This window comes from Syngnathoides biaculeatus, chromosome 3 (genome assembly GCF_019802595.1).
Source record: "Syngnathoides biaculeatus isolate LvHL_M chromosome 3, ASM1980259v1, whole genome shotgun sequence".
Classification (NCBI taxonomy): Eukaryota; Metazoa; Chordata; class Actinopteri; order Syngnathiformes; family Syngnathidae; genus Syngnathoides; species Syngnathoides biaculeatus.
This window is the reverse complement of record NC_084642.1, coordinates 8,152,218-8,170,343: the sequence shown is the minus strand read 5'-3', so window position 1 is coordinate 8,170,343 and position 18,126 is coordinate 8,152,218. Positions and strand designations below refer to the sequence as shown.

Sequence of the window (18,126 nt, the reverse complement as noted above, 5' to 3'; positions counted from 1 at the left end):
GCACAAATTGCTGACTCATGGACGGAAGTTTTATAGTTTGATGGGTAGCATGGAAATCCATTAATACTGTACACAATTTGGGCAAAATAGTGTGTGTTATTAGAAATTGCACTCATGATCTCAAACTACATGGCATTGTTTTGACCCAAAAGGCCAACTATATAAAAGACAGAGACTGTCTCGTGTAGGATAGGATTTGGTTACTGAATGGAGTGGAAACATTGCCAAATTTTAAACAAAGTTCAATAGTGGTAAATGAGTAAATAGCATTGGTCTTTGAGTATGTGCACGAGAGTAATGTATTAGGACAAAACAGATTGAACTTGAACGCCTCTGTCGCAGTTTGTCACAAAGCGGCCACGCCCCTTAAAAAAAATACTGTACTTTGCGTTTATCACGGTCTCACTGAGAAAGCTAATAAAGTCATGAAAAGACTTTCAAACATACTGTGATAAAAGAGGCGAGGTCACCAAGGTTTTCGGAAAATGAGAGCTGGTTTTTTTTTTTTTGCTTGGAGCAAAACATGGCAGGTAAGAAATTGACTGACAAAAAAAAGTTGCAAGGACAGTTGAAGTTTACTGTCAAACTAAACATCCATCCATTTTCTTAGCTGTTTATCCTAACAAGGGTCACAGGCAGAGCTGCAGCCTATCCCAGGTGTCAACGGGCAGGAGACGGGGTACACCCTGAACTGGTCACCAGCCAATCGCAGTGCACATTGAGACAGTCACACAATTACACTAAGGGGCAATTTAGAGTGTCCAATTAATGTTGCATGTTTTTGGGATGCGGGAGTAAAACCAGAATGCACGGAGAAGACCCGCGCAGGCACGGTGAAAACATGCAAACTCCACACAGGCGGGGCCGGGATTGAACCAGAGTCCTCAGAACTGTGGGGCCAACACTTTACCAGTTGATCCACCGACCGTGCCACCCAAACTAAACCTAAAACTGAATTAGCCAATTCACAATATTATTAGCACATCTGCATTAACAGTTCTGAGAACCGGGGTTCAAATCCTGGCCCCACCTGTGTGGACTTTGCATGTTCTCCCCATCACTCTGTGGGTTTTCTCTGAGTGCTCTGGTTTCCTCCCACATCCCAAAACCATGCATTCATTGGAAACTCTAAATTGCCCCTTGCTGTGATTGTGAGTGTAAATGATACATGGTAAAAAAAGAAAGTGGATTAAAAAATTAAAATACTAACATTATGCAGTTTGAACATTAACATTGTAGTTAAATAAAGGGAAAAAAGGGTTTTGTAATTCTTTTGTGTTTTTAATTATTGTATTTATATTTTAACAAAGCATGGTGGAGCCACTGTAGAGCATTCGCCTCACAGTTCAGAGGACCGGGGTTCAAATCCCGGCACCCGTGTGGATTTAGCATGTTCTCCACGTGCCTTTGTGGGTTTTCTCTGAACGCTCCGGTTTCCTCCCACGTCCCAAAATCATGCAACATTTAATTGGACACTCTAAATTGCCCCGAGGTGTGATTGTGAGTGCGGCTGTTTATCTCCATGTGCCCCGCGATTGGCTGGCGACCAGTTCAGGGTGTCCCCCCGCCTCCAGCCCGTTGACAGCTGGGATAGGCTGCAGCACTCCCTGCGACCCTCGTGAGGATAAGCGGCAAAGAAAACGGATGGATGGATCGTGTTTTTTGGGGTATCTGAGAGCGACCTTCGTATTTGAATAACAGCTGTTAACTGACAGGAAGCTATGAATGGGCGACGTGACGTCACGTGCGTCATCTGTAACCCTTCTTGGCCAAATGCGGACCGTCATTATGGAAGAGCGACGCCGCTGCAAAATGTATTCACCCGCCAAAATAGCGAGTTGCTCGCTCGTGAAAGTAACCGGGCGATTGAATTAACCTGTGACGTCATCGGTGAGCGCCTCCGCCGGCCTTGGAGATGGGCTCGACTTGTGAGCCTTGATTTTTTTTTTTTTTTTTTTTTTTTCCCACCCCCGTCTGTTTTTGTCACATATCGCTCATCTTATCTCCTCATTTGCGCTCCCTCCCGTCAGCTAAGTCTTTCCGCGATGACAATTGGAGGTAAGTCCGCGTTCAACAAGCGCCGTCGCCGCGCCGACGACTCCGAAGTCCGCGTTGCCGTGCGGTTTGTGGAGCCGGAGTGGAGTTAAGGGAGCTAACAGTGTTAGCTGAGCAGCTAGCTGGCCGGAACCTCTGTCCTGTGGAACACGACAAGAATAATGAATCACACGCTCGCGGAGTCCACTTTTTAAACACCATACACGCTGCGTTCATATCGAAATAAGGCACGTACAGTCAAGCGTGAAGTATTAATTAGCCGTAGCCACTCGTAGTTAACGGTGTACAACGTTTGCGCAGTGTAACGGAGTTAAAGTGACTTTTTTTTTTAGGCTCACGGTTTTCGAAGTCACAACCAGGAAGCCCATCGAACGTGTAGTTGGAACATTTTTAGTTTTTTCCTCCCCTAAATAATCGACCAAACTCCCGACTTCAAGCCGTGCACCTCCCACGAAGTCGCTGCTGCTGGTTAGCTCATGATGACATCCTCGTTGAAAATGATGCAGCTCTGCTCAGCCGACTGCAATAAGTCACTGTCGTTTTGTCAGTGTACTTTGAAGTCCGTCATGTTTTCTGACGCGAGCCCAACGGAGGTAAACGACGCCCGCAAGTATGAACTGTTGAATAAGTTATGTGGTGATAAATTCGAATGTCAGGAAATATTCAGAAATATGCTTCCACGGCGTTGTAATAAATCGTGCGCTGAGGGACCTAATGCAATAGTAAAAGATGTTTGAACATTAAGCTGAAGCTCTAGTTCGCTCTTTGCACTTTCAGCAAACTGGGAGAACAACTGCCTCTTGCTAGTAATGTTTTTTTTTTTTTTACAACTAGCAGTGCCACTTTTGGCCTACTAGTAGGTAATTCAACTTTACCAAACCACTGGGCTGCTTAGTAGCACTACGAGGCACAATTACGGGTACGTGCCACGGACTAGTACCCTCCTCGACACTATTGGCAGTCCCAAAATGCTCTACGCAACTGTCATAATGCAAAGCTGAGCAATTATTCGATATCCAGCGTAAGGGCTATCCATGTGCTAGTAATCGTCCTCGAGAGTTTGACAATTCAGTAGAATGACCATCCATTTTCTTTGCCGCTTATCCTCACGAGTTGCGTGGGGAGTGCTGATGCCTACCCCAGCTGTCAACGGGAATGAGGCGGGGTACACCCTGAACTGGTTGCCAGCCAATCGCGGGGCTCACAGAGACAAACAGTCGCACTCACAATCACACCTAGGGGCATTTTAGAGTGTCCAATTAATGTTGCGTGTTTTTGGGATGTGGGATTCTCCCCGTGCCTGTGTGGGTTTTCTCCGGTCACTCCAGTTTCCTCCCACATCCCTAAAACATGCAACATTAATTGGACACTCTAAATTGCCCATCGGTGTGATTGTGAGTGCGATTGGTTGTTTCTCTGTATGTGCCCTGCGATTGGCTGGCAACCAGTTCAAGGCGTACCCTGCCTCCTGCCCGTTGACAGCTGTGAGGATAAGCGCCAAAAGAAAATGGATAGATGGATATTCATCATAATCTACTCGTAGTCTTTTTGCCTCCGAGTAGGACTACTATCTGTTACGAATGAGGCAAGACCGCACCATGCAATTCTAAAACTATGGACAGCAGTTTAGGCATAAATTTGATAACCTTGTTGTCCAATTTAAAACCAATGTACGAGTGCCCTCTTGGTCCTCCCTAGTAACATATTTTAGCGGACAACTAGAACCACTATGGCACACAAGTGGAACGGCTGTGTGTTCCAAGTAAATCCTCAAACCCTTGATATTCAGCTGCAAGTCCACGTACTAATATATTCTTTGTACTCTGCAGTACATTCATATCGTAGTAGGACATTTAAAGTTACTTTTGTTGCAAAAACCATACAGTAATTGAGAACTGCATGTATTTATTCTATATATTCTTGATATCCAATTTAAGGTCCATATTCTAGTACACTCTTTGTTCTCACTCGTAGGACAACTTATAATTAATTATTGAATTATAATTGAATTATAATTATAATTGAACAGCTAGTTTAACACATTGACTGCCATCGATGGGTTTTGAATTCAAATATCAATGTTACCAACTTTGTACTAGTAATATGTGTCTGCTGGGTACTGTTGTAGTACTATTGAAGTGCCGGGCTGGATGTTGAACTTTTTAAATTGAACGTCACAACCAGTGCAAACGCCTCCCTAAAAACAAAACAAAACTCAAGACAAGTGATTATTAAGCACGTGTCTTCAGTGAAACTACATGGATGTTTTTTGGAACGTGAGAGGAACGCGCAGTACCCGACGGAAACCGTCCAAGAACAGGATGAGCGTACGATCTCCGCATGGGGACAAGCCACCTTTTCGAAATTTATTTGCCTTGAGTTTTATTTTGTGCCGTAAAAACAAAGACTTCTGTGAGCGCGAGGGCACTCGTGATGGACTGAAAGTTAAATACCAAATGTTGTCGATGGACATTGGAGATTAGACAAGATAATCATTTTTGTGTGCTTCATCTGTAAAGAGCAAAATGTGAACAGTAAACTCAATGTTCTTAATCCGTGGCTGCGGTATTAAGAGAGTGCGTATTGACGAATGTATCTGGTCAGTTAAAAACACGCACTGCTGTTACAGTACATGCTCAATGTCGGACGTTTATGTATTGATAATGCATGCTAAATGTTGCATGTTATGGTTAAAAATATTGTTTGTTAAAGGCAGACCTTTATTTTTAATTGGACTCCATGCATGCAGTGTTACAGAAATTACTCGAAAAATAACACATTAAAGGACCCATAGTGTCCACATTGTTCATTTTTCACAAACAAGTTCTATGTTATATATGTATGTAGTTCTAGTTTATGCTAAAAAAAAAAAAATGAAACTGGCAGTCATTTCGAACGAGATCAGTCAGTTTTGGAGCAATTGGCGATTGCACTTGGAAGGCTCCTTTTTCAACTCCAAAATTGATACGCCACCTTGTCTTGGTGTGATAATCTTCAGAGTAGGCGGTGGAGACCAAATTCGCTGCATTGCCAATGTTGATAAAATGTAACACGATAATGTGTCAATATTTTGTAATATTTTATGTAGCGTTGCTATCTAGTGGAATCTCCAACCTCCAAAATGACATCTTTTCAATATATATATATTTTTTAAAAGCATTTAGCTTGAGTTTCCAAACACGACTTTTCTAAACACCCAAAAATTATGTTCAATTGGCAATTTAATATGTGAGAAAAGATCAATTTTATTGCAATGGAATCAATTAAGATGGTACAAAAACTGTGGATTGTAATTTTACTTTCTCCCAACCGACTGCAGGATTGTAAACTAAACTTTGACTTTTAATATAACATGCTAATGCATTTTAACCGGACAGATGATTCTTTCAGTTGTATAGTTTTCAATAAAGTCAGTGGCTAGCACAGATACTCCAAAAATATTTCCTATATGTCCTGATTGTCATGTCTATGATAGCGACTAAAAGTTATATCATACTAATAAAAATAATAGCCCTAATCTTTATTCACTAGTGATCTGACGTTTTTTGAGATATGAGATTTTGCTCAGCCTAATTTAATTTTACTTTGTCTTATTGTACTTTTTAAGCTTTGACTTGCAAGCACAAATTTGAGATCAGATCAGTGTATGGAAGCAATGCAAGCTGACAATTAAAAACAAAAAAGACATTATGGTAATTTTTTCCAGTCCAAGTTGAAGTTTATTCTCCAATTAGAGATAAGACAATCAATTGAATTAATTAAATTTTTAAAACAACCGCAATGCTTTGCTATAGAAAGTCTACACAGTACAAGATGCATCAGTGCTGCGGCGTTATAACCCTCAAAGCGACCGACATTTGAACACAAACAACACGTACGCAGGCATATATTATTCATCAGCTGCAAAAAAAAAAACAGCTTCTATGACTCCAGCATATTGAGCAGTTGTAGGCCTTATCTTACCAAAATGTATTACAGTAATGACTTGGGAAAACAAAAGATACTTTATTGCGACAATGCAGATCAAATACAAGATGTTATCTTGGGCTTTGAGGATGAACAGAGGTGCCAGTGCTGTAACAGTGACATCATTTGTGGAAGCATCATCTTTTACTGCCAGCGTATGAATCATGGCAACCCCTAAATTCGATAAAGTCATCTGAGATAACGATTTTGAAAGCATAGCCCAAGGAAACATATGACGTTCTCCCGCTCGCGTCTGCTTTTGTCTTGTCCTCAGGAGAGCTGTCAGGGGAAGTCAGCTGGGGGATTTCAGCGCTGGTGCCCGTGCGGCCCGACCGGCTTGGGAGCGTCCGCTCCTGTGGCGTCCAGTGAATTCACTCGGTTGGTCCCGGCGTCGCGATGAAACCGGCTCAGGAGCGCAACCAGGAGTGCCTGCCTCCTAAGAAGAGGGACCTCCCCGTAAACAACTGTGGCAGCGCCGCAGGGACGCCAGGAGGTGGGTCTGCCGTAGAACGAGGAGGAGGAGGAGCGGGTGCCAGTGGTGGAGGTAGCAATGTTGGAGAAGATGAGGCGGGCGCCATCCAGAACTGTGTGGCCAACAGTGACTCTCAGGGAGGACCTCCGCCTGGGGAGTGGTTGCGAGCTCAGGCAGGACTTCACTACGGAGTGGACACTTCCGAGGGCATATCAGCAGTGCCGGTAGACCAGTACAGTATGCTTTATAAAGTGGCTCTACCCTCTGTTACATACTCTCCCACCAGTCCTCACCCGGTGTTAAGCCACATCTCTCCAGCCTACACTGTACACTCTCCCCTCTTGCAACACCCGGGCCTTCCTTATCCTCCTTTAGGCTACGCGCAGGTCCCTCATTCCTCCCTCCAGTTCGTCAGCTCCCCGTATGCGGCAGTACCGTACGCTTTACCTCCCGGCTTTGTTCCCGGTTCGCTCATCTCCCCCTCTGGGACCCACGCCGTGCCCCACCTCGTCCCATACCCATCTGTCATACAAGAAGGGGTGGTCTCCCCGCCGCCTCAGGCTCAGGTAGCCCCTCATACCTTTGCCAAGGTTTCCGCATCTGGCGGCGTCCCGCTGATGCTGCCTTCAGAGCAGGCCACCCAGCAGCACCTCGGGACAGTCGGAGTCATGTCCGCCGCAGAGCTCGGCTCGCGGGGGATGCCGGTCTTCTATCACCCTCAGGGTGCTGCCAGAGCCGCTGCCTGCAGGGACACCCACAACGTGCATCAGGAAAAGGAGCCAGAGATAAATGGAGGGGAAAAGGACCAGGGGGCCAGGGAGCTCGTGTTGGACACCTCCTTCCCCGGAAGGAATGCACGAGTGCAGCAGGTAGCCGCCGTCCCTGCGGCATACGAGCCCAACCAGAAGCACCGGCTGAGCTCACCCGGCCACCGCAGCACTCCAGACAGTGACCTGGAGGTGAGTTGTCGACAAAGGTGCCATCTGAAACAATGCTTTTCAACTTTTTTCTCTAGATGATCTTTTATTCAGCCAGAAATTAAAATGTTACACCTTCAAGAAGAGATTCATACTTCCACTCTGTATATGGATTGTCTCCACTAGAGTTGTTTTTGACAACCTATCACAGCTGACTTTGGGTGAGAGGCAGAGTACGCCATGGACTGCAGGACACTTACAAGACAAACTGCCATTCACACTCGTGATTCACCAACAGACAATTTAGACACGTCAGTGAACCTAAAATGCACTTTTTCTGAATGGGGGGTGGGGTGGGGGGGTAGGTCTGCAACAATTAATAGAATAACTCAAATAATTCGATTTCAAAAAAAGGTTGAAGCAAAATCTCTGCCTGGAAGCTTTGAGGCATCATTTTTCCACACAGACTCACGTTGCTGCAGCTGTATGCAACATCCATCCATTTTCTTAGCCGCTTATCCTCACAAGGGTTGCGGGGAGTGCTGGAACCTATCCCAGCTGTCAATGGGCAGGAGACGGGGTACACCCTGAACTGGTTGCCCATCGAGATGAACACACGCACTCACAATCACACCTACGGGCTATTTAGAGTGTCCAATTTATGTTGCATGTTTTTGGGATGTGGGAGGAAACCGGAGTGCCCGGAGAAACGCAGGCAAGGGAGAAAATGCAAACTCCACACAGGCGGGACCTCAAAAGTGTGAACTCCACCGTGCCGCCCTGTATGCAACATTCTGTGTTTAAATAAGTTGGCCCGATGGCAGCCAGTTGACAGCCATCCCACTCTATAATGTCATTCGCTGACACCCACATCACTCACCTAGCCAGGCAGCGCCTTTTAAAGCCATACACACTCAAAGTTACAAATGTTCCAATAAAATTGGAACATGGGGGCGGCAAGTGGACAAAAATAATACCTACAACTGTGTTTAGTCATGCAACAATCAATTTTAATCAAATAATTTGATCGATTAACATTATTTGAAGAATACTTGATTCCAAAAATATTCAATAGCTGCAGCTGTACTTTGAGGCATCGTTTTTGTCCAAAAAATGTTACTTCCAAGTTGTCCGACCTTTAGGGCTGTCCAAGTTGTATATGATTTTAATGTGCTTTTGCAAAATCATCTTTGTCTAAACTTCTTTAACTATTGTTGTAGGTGCAGCAAGTGGTTGGCAGTTTGGCCTCCTCCACTAGCCACGGCATCACTGGAGGGCGTAAAGAGGTCTCCTTCGCCCCGTTGAATCTATCTCAGAGTGTCCAGAGAGCCAGAGACATCCACGGAGAGAACCCGGCTCCCGGTTCTGGCCGCGCTGCGTTCGTCGCCCAACCTGTGAACTACGGCGAGGCCAGAGTGAGCGGATTGCAGCAGCAGCAGCATCAACAACAACAAGCGGCTCAGCCGGCCCACGCTGTCATGCTATCCAACGGGCAGCCAGTGCTAATCCCCGTGGAGTATCACTCGCAGCTTCAGCAACACTACTCAGCACAGGCTAATGACGGCTCTCCGAAGTCCTCCTTTAAAGCCTCAGATCCTTCAGCCAGAGCCTGCCTCCCCGAGAGGGCTGTGGGTGAACCGGGCGTACCCCAGCAGCAGCAGCCGCAGCCTCCCGCTGAGGTGACCCAGGCCTTAGCATCCTGCACCGTCCCCGGTCCGCTCCCCGGCAACCCGTCGCACTTCATGAAGGGTGCCATCATCCAGCTGGCCACCGGGGAGCTGAAGCGCGTGGAGGACCTCCAGACTCAGGACTTTGTGCGCAGCGCCGAGCTGAGCGGCGGGCTCAAGATCGACTCGAGCATGGTGGTGGACATCCGCGCCAGCCAGCAGAGGCCTGGCCTGGTGACGCTGCACTTTACAGTCGGGGAGCAGCAGAGCAAAGTGACCATCGACGTTCCGCCCGAGCACCCCTTTTTCGTGTTCGGCCAAGGCTGGTCGTCCTACAGCCCGGAGCGCACCGCGCAGCTCTACGGCTTGGCCTGCCATCACATCCAAGTGGGGGACGTGTGCGTGTCCATCACGCTGCAGCAGCAGCCGTCGCAGCAGAAGGCCGCACAACACCATCACCCTCAACAGCAGAACGCGGCCAAAATGGTGAGCAAAAGCAGCAAACCCACCCATCAGCTGATGGGGCCGCCTGCTCCGCAACAACCGCGTCCTCAGCCTCATTTCAGGACAGAGCGCGTGCACAGAGACAGGCCGAGGGAGGCCGAAAAAGACGCAACGGACAGGGACGAAGCCACACACCACCCCGAGCCCCACACCAGACCGAGTCGGACCTCAGGCGAGAACCCCAGGATTCAAAGCGGCTACCAGTCGCACACGGACACCCCTGCCTTCGCCGGGGCCGCCACGGGGGCCGTGTTAGGCACTTCTCAGAGACGCTGGTCTTCTCCTGGCTTCCAAAGATACAGTATGAAGGGAGAGCACGGGGCGTGCCCCCAGATCAGCACCTCTGGACACATCCGACCCTCGTTCATCCCCCAGGAGGTCAAACTGTCCATCGAGGGACGCTCAAACGCAGGGAAGTAGCACGAGGTCCGGTAGCGACTGTGGAGGAAATCCGCCGCGGATGGAGAAAAGAGTGTGAATGTAGCCAGAGAATGTTGAAGATTTTTTTTTTGCACAACGAACTGAAAAAAAAAAAAAATCTTCTGGCTCATTGTCGCTCGCCGTAAGGGAGAAGTTTGTAGTTTCCAGGAATAGTCCTCACACACTGCATTTCTCTTCCCTCTTGTTACCACTTCCTCACTGGAGGTCACCGTCTCTTTCGGAACGCCCAGGCTTCCTGATCGGAACGCCCTTCGGTCGGACAACTCCGGGTTGGGTTTGGAGCCCCGTAATCTTTGATCCATTCCTGACCGTCGAGGTCCGTCACGACGACCGGGACACGCGACGCGCAGCGCGTCCCGTCGCGCGTTTTACAATCCAACTTGTGAAGAATCAATCACATGGTTTTTTTTGTTTTTGTTTTTGTTTTGTCCGCTAACACCTCTCTGTGTGTGGTTTTTTTTTTTTTTTTTTTTTTTTTTTTTTTTTTTTGCAGAAGTACAACGAACTGGAATCAGTGCTTTTATTCATTCCAGATCATCAGCGAGTTCCCCCATGCCCACCACTCACCTCCTCACCGTACCTCACAGACTGGGAACCTCGGGAATAACCCGAGAGTCGCGTTAGCCTTCATCTCAAGTCTGCTCACTCACCAAAATTGAAGCAATAGAACCCACAACGGGGATGTCGTCATCCGATAATGTCCCCGCCCCCCCAAGAAAAATGCCACCTCACATGACCCCACCCTTTAAAAGTAATGCACTATTCCCATCCCCCTTTTTCTAAGCATTCTTTGTTGATTCCCCATATCGCTGATATTTGAGCTTTCTTGTTTTCATTACTCTTTCCTTACTCTTTTATTTTTTGCTATACCACCGCTTCGTCACCGACATTTTGTCTCACGCCACAGGAAAGGAATGCATTTGGAAAACTGACATGATATTTTGGGGATCTGTTTGCAAATTAGCCAGGATGAAAGCTGCGGTTTCCGCATACACACTGAAGATACAGTACAATAAGTGCAATTAGTACACACGGAAACACGGAGAGGTTTTAGTAATCAGGCAACGCATCACAGAGAGAAATTGCTAAAGAAAAACTTAAAAAGAAAAAAATGTTTTAAAGGATGATTTTATTTAATGTATTTGTGTGGTGAGCAGCAGAAGCTAAAATTTCCACTTAATATCATCCCAAATAATAAAAAAAAAACATACAGGGTGTTTCTAAAAACTGAACACATGCATATTTTCAAGACATTTTTGAAACATTTTAATTGAGAATAAAGTGTCTTCCGCAGAGTTGTTCCCCCGCCCCCCCAAACTATCATGTAATAACATAGTAGTGGCCCCATCTAGGTGCCATGGAACTACCATAATTTCCGGCCTACGGACCACACCGGATTATAAACCTCACCCAGCACATTTGTAAAGGAAATACCATTTGGTACATACATGCGCCGCACCTGTGTGAAAGCCGCAAGTGCCCACATTGAAACCCACATTGAAACACGATATATTTATGAAGAAAGACGGTACATAGAGTTTTCAAAGTTTTAATACCTTAGCTTAGTTTAGCATAGCAACAACACAGTAGCATGAACAGGGCTGGTTTAAAAAAAAAAAACAAAAAAAAAAAACCATACCGGTAAAAATCACTGAGACATGGCAGTAACACAACAGCAACACGCTAGCACAGCACTAACAGTGCCAGTTAAAAAAAAAAAAAAACGTAACTAAATCACTGAGATGCAGCATTAACATAGCAGCAACACGCTAGCGCAGCGCTAACAGGGCCGGTTAAAAAAGAAGAAAAACATACCGGTAAAAATCACTGAGACAAGGCAGTAACACAACAGCAACACGCTAGCACAGCGCTAACAGGGCCGTGTAAAAAAAAAAAAAAAACATACCGGTAAAAATCACTGAGACAAGGCAGTAACACAACAGCAACACGCTAGCACAGCGCTAGCGCAGCGCTAACAGGGCCAGTAAAAAAAAAAAAAAACATACCGGTAAAAGTCACTTCCTCAGCACATATTTTCCACTGGTCTCTTACCTTTTCCGCTCGAGTGCCCTCTTGTGGCCATTAGAAAAAATTGACAAATTAGCCGCATCGCCGCATAAGCCACAGGGTTGTAAGCGTGTGGCCGGAAATTACGGTATGGGGAGGTGAGGGGAGGAGATTCCTTTAGTCAGGACATAGCCCTGTCTCATCAAAAAATCGAGTTTTGTCACATCTTATGGCATCTATAGGCAATTATAAACTAGCAGGGGAACACTATTATATTAGATATCATTTCCAACATTTCTAAAGCAAATGTTTGCACGTTTTGCTAAATTCAGGGGAAACTCCGCTGAATAGGTTCAGATTGCCGTCGTCAATTATGCGTTCGGACTTTAGGGACACCCTGTACGAGCGGTTCTCATGCGGTTAGCCGTACGGCTGCCGGTCTTTTCTCGCCTTCTATGCAGTAAACACAGCAGGGACGCTCACCCAATTGCCGTTTTGCGCTCTCCGCTTCTCGTTGTGAACGGAAAGCAGCTCCCGCTTGCCATGCAATTCTATAAACAAACAAAACCTCAGAGGAACTCTTTATAGTTAAAAGAAGTAAAAAAAAAAAAAAAAGGCCAAAAAAAAACGTTGAACTCGCTTATTTTCATAATATGTAACGATAGCGTTTCCTAACTTTAATTGATCCAAGGCACATACTTTACATGAGAAAACTCTTGACAAATCACCAAATGTTGCAAAAAGGAATATATTGTACTCACCAACTTTATGATGTTGTGCTTTCAGTGAAATTTCAGGATGAACTTCAAATGCTCGAGTCTACAGTCCCCTCCTGAAGTACTGGATGTTTTTCGTTGTATACTGAGGACATTTTTGTTTCACGTCAAAAGATGAATAGGAGGGATAAATTCAGATTTGCAGCTTGTATTTACATCTCGTTAAAAAACTCGGGAAATGCTTCACCGGGTCGTTACTGCAGCCAAAATCTGCTTTTTCCCCTTCACTCTCCTCTTCAGGAGGTAAAATGCATACTCTATTGGGTTAAGGTGTGGTGATTGACTTTGCTAGTAGTCTACTCCCCCCAGTTTTAAAAAAAGCAATCAATATAAAAGACAACAGCTGAGCAACTAGAAACACCCGTCAATCACATTTTCCACTACCGGTCACTAGCGCCATCGCACTCGCAAATCTGCACAGTTCAGCACGAAAAATCACCCGTGTAAAATTTGTTAAGAGTAGAAAAAAATAGGTATTGAAAGACGTCGCTTATTTTGTGTAGTTTTGACGTTAACTTACGTATTTATTTCATAAACGTTAACAAAACAAGCCTGCTCCTAAACAATCGGTATTCAGCCGAAAACAGGAAATGCAAGTTAACCGTACTGAGCATGTTCGGAAGTGACGCCAAAGGCGCATGTTCCGAGCTGCTTCACGTACTGCGAGCGCGTTTGCGTCGAAAGTCATCAACATCATGAGCCGTGTCAAAGGAAATTCACTTCCACCAGGGGGGGCTCTACGCGTCGATCGCGAGGCAGTTTTGGTTGATCGTGTGACGGCGTGGCCCCCTAAAAAAAAAAAAAAAAAAAAAGAAACATTCGACTATCATCCACCTCGTCGCTTGATTCAGGTGTGCCCAATGCGTCGAGCGCATGCACATAAAGGTGCGTTCTAGCAAGCCGGCCTCCTATTTACGGCATATATATTACATTATTATTATTATGATTATGGTATCAGGTAACAACGACATACTCGGGTATAACAACTCAGTGAATTATTTTAAGGTCTTGAGATTCCATCCCTAATCACACCGGCAACTTTATATCCGCGGGCATGACCGGTGGACCACACCTGTAACTTTATATCCGCGGGCATGACTGACCACACCCGTACATTTTTCACATGTGAGTGACCGCAATACTCACTCAAAAAGTGGACGGCTTCCGTCTTGAGTTGTTTAACGAGGTGTTAATGGCATTCGAAAAACAATCTGGAACTTTTCTCTCCTATTCATCTTCTGTGTGGACTTGACTTTGCCGTTCCAACACTTTTGGAGGAGGATCGTCTACCCTTTACGACAAACTGCCCCCCATGTCACAGCAGTCCGCGGTAGACATTTTCTTCCCCGTAGGGTGACTCCACAAGGGGGTGCCAATTTCCTGTAAAGCATCAATGATTTAAAAAATGATATTTTTGGGGGGTGGAGGGCGTCGGATTGCGGCTCTGGGCTATAGTTGCGCATACCAGAATCCGCCACTGACAGAGACGGGAAGTGTCATACATATAAGTGAAATGTTCAAGTTCCAGTTAAGTTTACATAAAAGTACGTTTGTAGGTCCATCCTGAAATTTCACCCATAGGTCCAAAATCCGTTAAAGTTTTCACTCACCGAAATCGGGCCTCGTTTTGAAATCTATGATTCTGTTTGAAAGGTCGCAGGTGAACGAAGACACAGGTTAATCGTAGCTTCTGACGTCTAGTGGAAGAGCAATCGGATCGTTGTCTATGTCGCGCTACGTCCGCGGCATAGATAGATGAACGTTATTTGAAGTCAATCATTTTGGGACCAATTCAGTGAACTCGAACGACGCAGCACGCCGACGTCGTCGGGAATCACCGAGGTCGGACTAACAATCGATTTGAACCTTTTCAGAAAACGAGAAAAAAGAACGACGTCCGTACGAGAAGAGTGCTGCTCCTTCCCCCGATTGAACCTTTTTGGGATTCCCGTTCCTCAGGTGACTCGAACACTGTAAGTGACGACTTTTGGCAAGTATGCTAACGAAATGAGCGTGGCCCTCGGGAGTACTTGGGGGGGGGGGGGGGGAGAGACGATCTGGCCCCCCGACGGGAAACGAGGTATTACCGCCAATCCCCTTGTTGCAGTTGCGTTTCCACGCCAGCCTTTGTTTTGTCGTGGGTTTTTTGTTTTGTTTTTTTTTTTGGGGGGGGGGGGGGGGGGGGGCGGCGCTTCTGTAGACACGGCTGACGGTGTTGCTGTGAGTAATTGCACTAAATGTCCCGTTTTGTGGCAGTTTTGTCACTTTAACTGGACTCGTCTCCGTACGGAAATCCCAGGTTGCGCGTCATCGTCGTCGTGTATGGAAAATTATTCAAACATTTACCTGAGATTCTTAAAATACAGCTTCAGGTTCAGGCGCTAGTACGCTCATTGTCTTCACTAGTAAGTCAAATCAGCACACTAGTAGAACTGTGTATTACCGGTAATATATATATATTTTTTTTCCCCACTACCACAGGCGCTTTTGGCCTATTAGTGTGCCATTAAACCTTATTCGTAAACTACTGTGTTGCACAAGTAACAGTACTAGGTTCCATGGGTAACACACTAGTAGCCTCCTGGACCATTGTAACACAAAAATTCGAAGGATATCTAACGGTAATTACATCAACACAGTTATGGAAAGCTGGAAAATCTGTTCAAGCACTGCACTTACTCGTTACCCTACTAGTACGCCGAATAAGAATGAAAACTAGTGCATTGCAAGTAAATGCTGAAATAGCTTCAAGAAAAGACACTTGAGTATTTATTCGATATCCTTTATCTGGTTTAAGGTCCATTTTCTTGTACACACTGACTTCATTAGTGCACTAGTATCAACTTTGTAACCTGATGTTCGAGCTTCGACACCCGCAGCGTCACATTTAACGTAATTCCCGGCCTACACCGCGCACCTTGTTATTAGCCTCACCTAGTACATTTGTAAAGGAAATACCATTTGGTACATACGTACGCCACAGCTGTGTAAAAGCCGCAAGTGCTCACATTGAAACCCACATTTAAACACAAGATATTTACAAAGAAAGATGGTACACAGAGAGTTTAATGCTAGCGTTAGCATCGCGCTAATAGGGCTGGTTATAAAAAAAAACATACCGGTATAAATCACTAAGACACGGCAGTAACACGCTAGCGCAGTGCTAACGGGGCCGGACTGGTAAAAGTCACTTCCTCGGCACATATATTCCACCGGTCTCACTCTCACCTTTTTCCCGCTCCAGCGCCCCCTTGCGGCCGTTAGAAGAAATGCACAAATTAATTGCATCACCGCATAAACCGCAGGGTTGAAAGCGTGTAGAAAAAAAATCACGGTTTATAGGCCGGAAATTCCGGTATTTTACCCCAATTTTAAGGCTTTTGTTCTTTTGTGGTTTTCTTTCTCGACCGGTGCCATTTTATCTCTGCTTATTCAAGAATTATTTGTATTTTAAAAAATGGGGGGGTTTTTTGGGGGGGGGTGGAGGGGGCTCCAGTTACATGCAGATTTTCACTGGTACCGGTCCAAGTCCCTCCCACAAATAGCAAAAGTCTGCTGTACTCTTTTTGTTTTCACTAGTTGGACCACTACTTATTACTTAGTCAGGCAAAATTGCACTAGTTGACATCCTCACCCGACTAGTACGACTACTGAAGCATCAGATGTTAACTTGTGCAATTTTTTTGCCTCTAGCACGCTAGTAGGATATCGAATTAATGCTCCCAACGGTCATTTGAGCAGTTCCTCAAAAATGCTTTTGTGGCGCTGAATCGTCATACGAGTGTTGACAGAGTGTACTAGCGCAAACGGTAAATGGACCGCACTTGTATACAGTACGGCGCTTTATCGACACCATCGCAGCGGCCAAACGCGTTTTCGCAAAGCCTCACAATCATCGCACACCGACGGGCGGCGACCAGTCCGCGGTCCTGAAGGCGGATCCGCGCCGGACTCGTTCTGTCGTCGTCCGATGCCTTAACTCCCGATTTTTTCTTTTTTTTTTTTGTCCGACACGCGCGACTGCAGGTCGACCCGAATCTCTCAGACGATTTCCGTGTTGACTTTTAACGAGCGAAAAAAAAAAAATAAATAAAAAGCGGGATGGTTTGAAGTTTTAAAAATGAATTTTTTTCCCCCCTCGATTTTGTACTTTTTTGTTGGTTTTTTTTTTTTCATTTTTGGGCACAAGATGACACTGCTTTTGTATGTGATGTTGTGATGTGTAAAACTGAGAAAGGAGGAAAAAAATCTGTATATATTTATACGTTTTTTTTCCCCTTTTCCAAAAAATGCCTAAATCTGCAAACTATATGCAAAGATGTAACATTCAATCCTCAAGTATAATCCAGGTGGTCCGAACTTTGTACAGTGACTTTTAATATCGTACGGTCGTACCAACACGTATTGATTTTTTTTTTTTTTTTTTTTTTAAGCCTTATGGAGTTGTCCACCCAAAGTGCACCCTTAGAACTTCCCTCCACCTACCTGAATTTAACAAAGCATTAATATTTCTATTTTGTTGCTCTTTTTTAAAAAAATATATATATATTATTTCTGCCCTTTATTGGAAAAAAAAATTAGATTTGTACTGTGTATTTGTACCTCTGTGAACTACTTACGGTGTTTTTTTTTTTTTTTTTTTTTTTTGTTCTTTTCGTTTGGCTGTTTGAATTTTATGTACTTTAAGGACACAAAGATATTGTATTTTTATTGTTACTGCTAACTCGGAGACGTTGCGTTCAACATGTTAAGTCGACACAATATAATATATATACATATCTATATACAAATATAAATATAAACTATTATCAGAATTGTGTGCTGCTTCTTTATTGGTTGTAGCGGACATGGTGTTCCAAAAACAAATGTATAATATCTGTGTAAATTTATGTAAATCAGTGCCTCTACTTTGCCAAAAGAATCCATCCATACCAGATATGATTATTAAAAGTATTAATGCAGGTTAGATGTATTTTTTTTTTTTTTTTTTTGCTCATTGAACTTTGCCACGTTTTGCTCCGACCAACCAATCAGGACAAAAAAGATGCCGATGCTAATGTGGGGCAGCTAGCTGATGCTGTGGGGACGAGTCAAATCGCTCAGCTGGGTGCAAGGTAAGGAGAGCTGCGTAGTTGTGTTGGATGCTCTTTGGTGTCAAATTCATTTTTGTCGCGGGCCACATTGTCGTTACGGTTTCTCTCATAGGGCCGTGAGCTGCAATCATAAATATCTCTGACCGCCTAATCATATTTACACGTGGAATTTATGTAGTAAATTTAGAATCATAGATCATTCTGTTTATGTTTGGGAATACAAAATTG

At 45.0% G+C, this 18,126-nt stretch overlaps 1 protein-coding gene across 5 annotated transcripts; it reads left to right on the top strand.

Annotated features, from left to right (window-relative positions):
• Window positions 1-104: 104 nt before the first annotated feature.
• Window positions 105-17,856, top strand: atxn1l (ataxin 1-like). 5 transcript variants are annotated; one of them, XR_009794117.1, is made up of 6 exons: window positions 105-2,058; window positions 6,296-7,452; window positions 8,631-9,563; window positions 10,516-10,773; window positions 14,680-14,778; window positions 17,840-17,856. XR_009794117.1 is itself a non-coding variant. In XM_061814055.1 (4 exons), the coding sequence occupies exons 2-4, from the start codon at window positions 6,418-6,420 to the stop codon at window positions 10,627-10,629; spliced, it is 2,082 nt and encodes a 693-aa protein (XP_061670039.1). In that variant the 5' UTR covers window positions 105-2,058; window positions 6,296-6,417; the 3' UTR covers window positions 10,630-11,776. The 5 variants fall into 5 exon arrangements, 4 of the variants coding, with proteins under 4 accessions (XP_061670039.1, XP_061670038.1, XP_061670035.1 ...); XM_061814055.1 differs by lacking the exons at window positions 14,680-14,778; window positions 17,840-17,856 and having other exon boundaries at window positions 10,516-11,776; XM_061814054.1 differs by lacking the exons at window positions 10,516-10,773; window positions 14,680-14,778; window positions 17,840-17,856 and having other exon boundaries at window positions 105-1,890; window positions 8,631-10,491.
• The last annotated feature ends 270 nt before the right edge of the window (window positions 17,857-18,126 follow it).

Bases quoted from the DNA above. Each gene is read 5' to 3' on its own strand.
- atxn1l (XM_061814054.1), top strand. From the start codon at position 6,418: ATGAAACCGGCTCAGGAGCGCAACCAGGAGTGCCTGCCTCCTAAGAAG. The intron at 7,453-8,630 runs GTGAGTTGTCGA...CTATTGTTGTAG, and splicing joins CTCCAGACAGTGACCTGGAG to GTGCAGCAAGTGGTTGGCAG.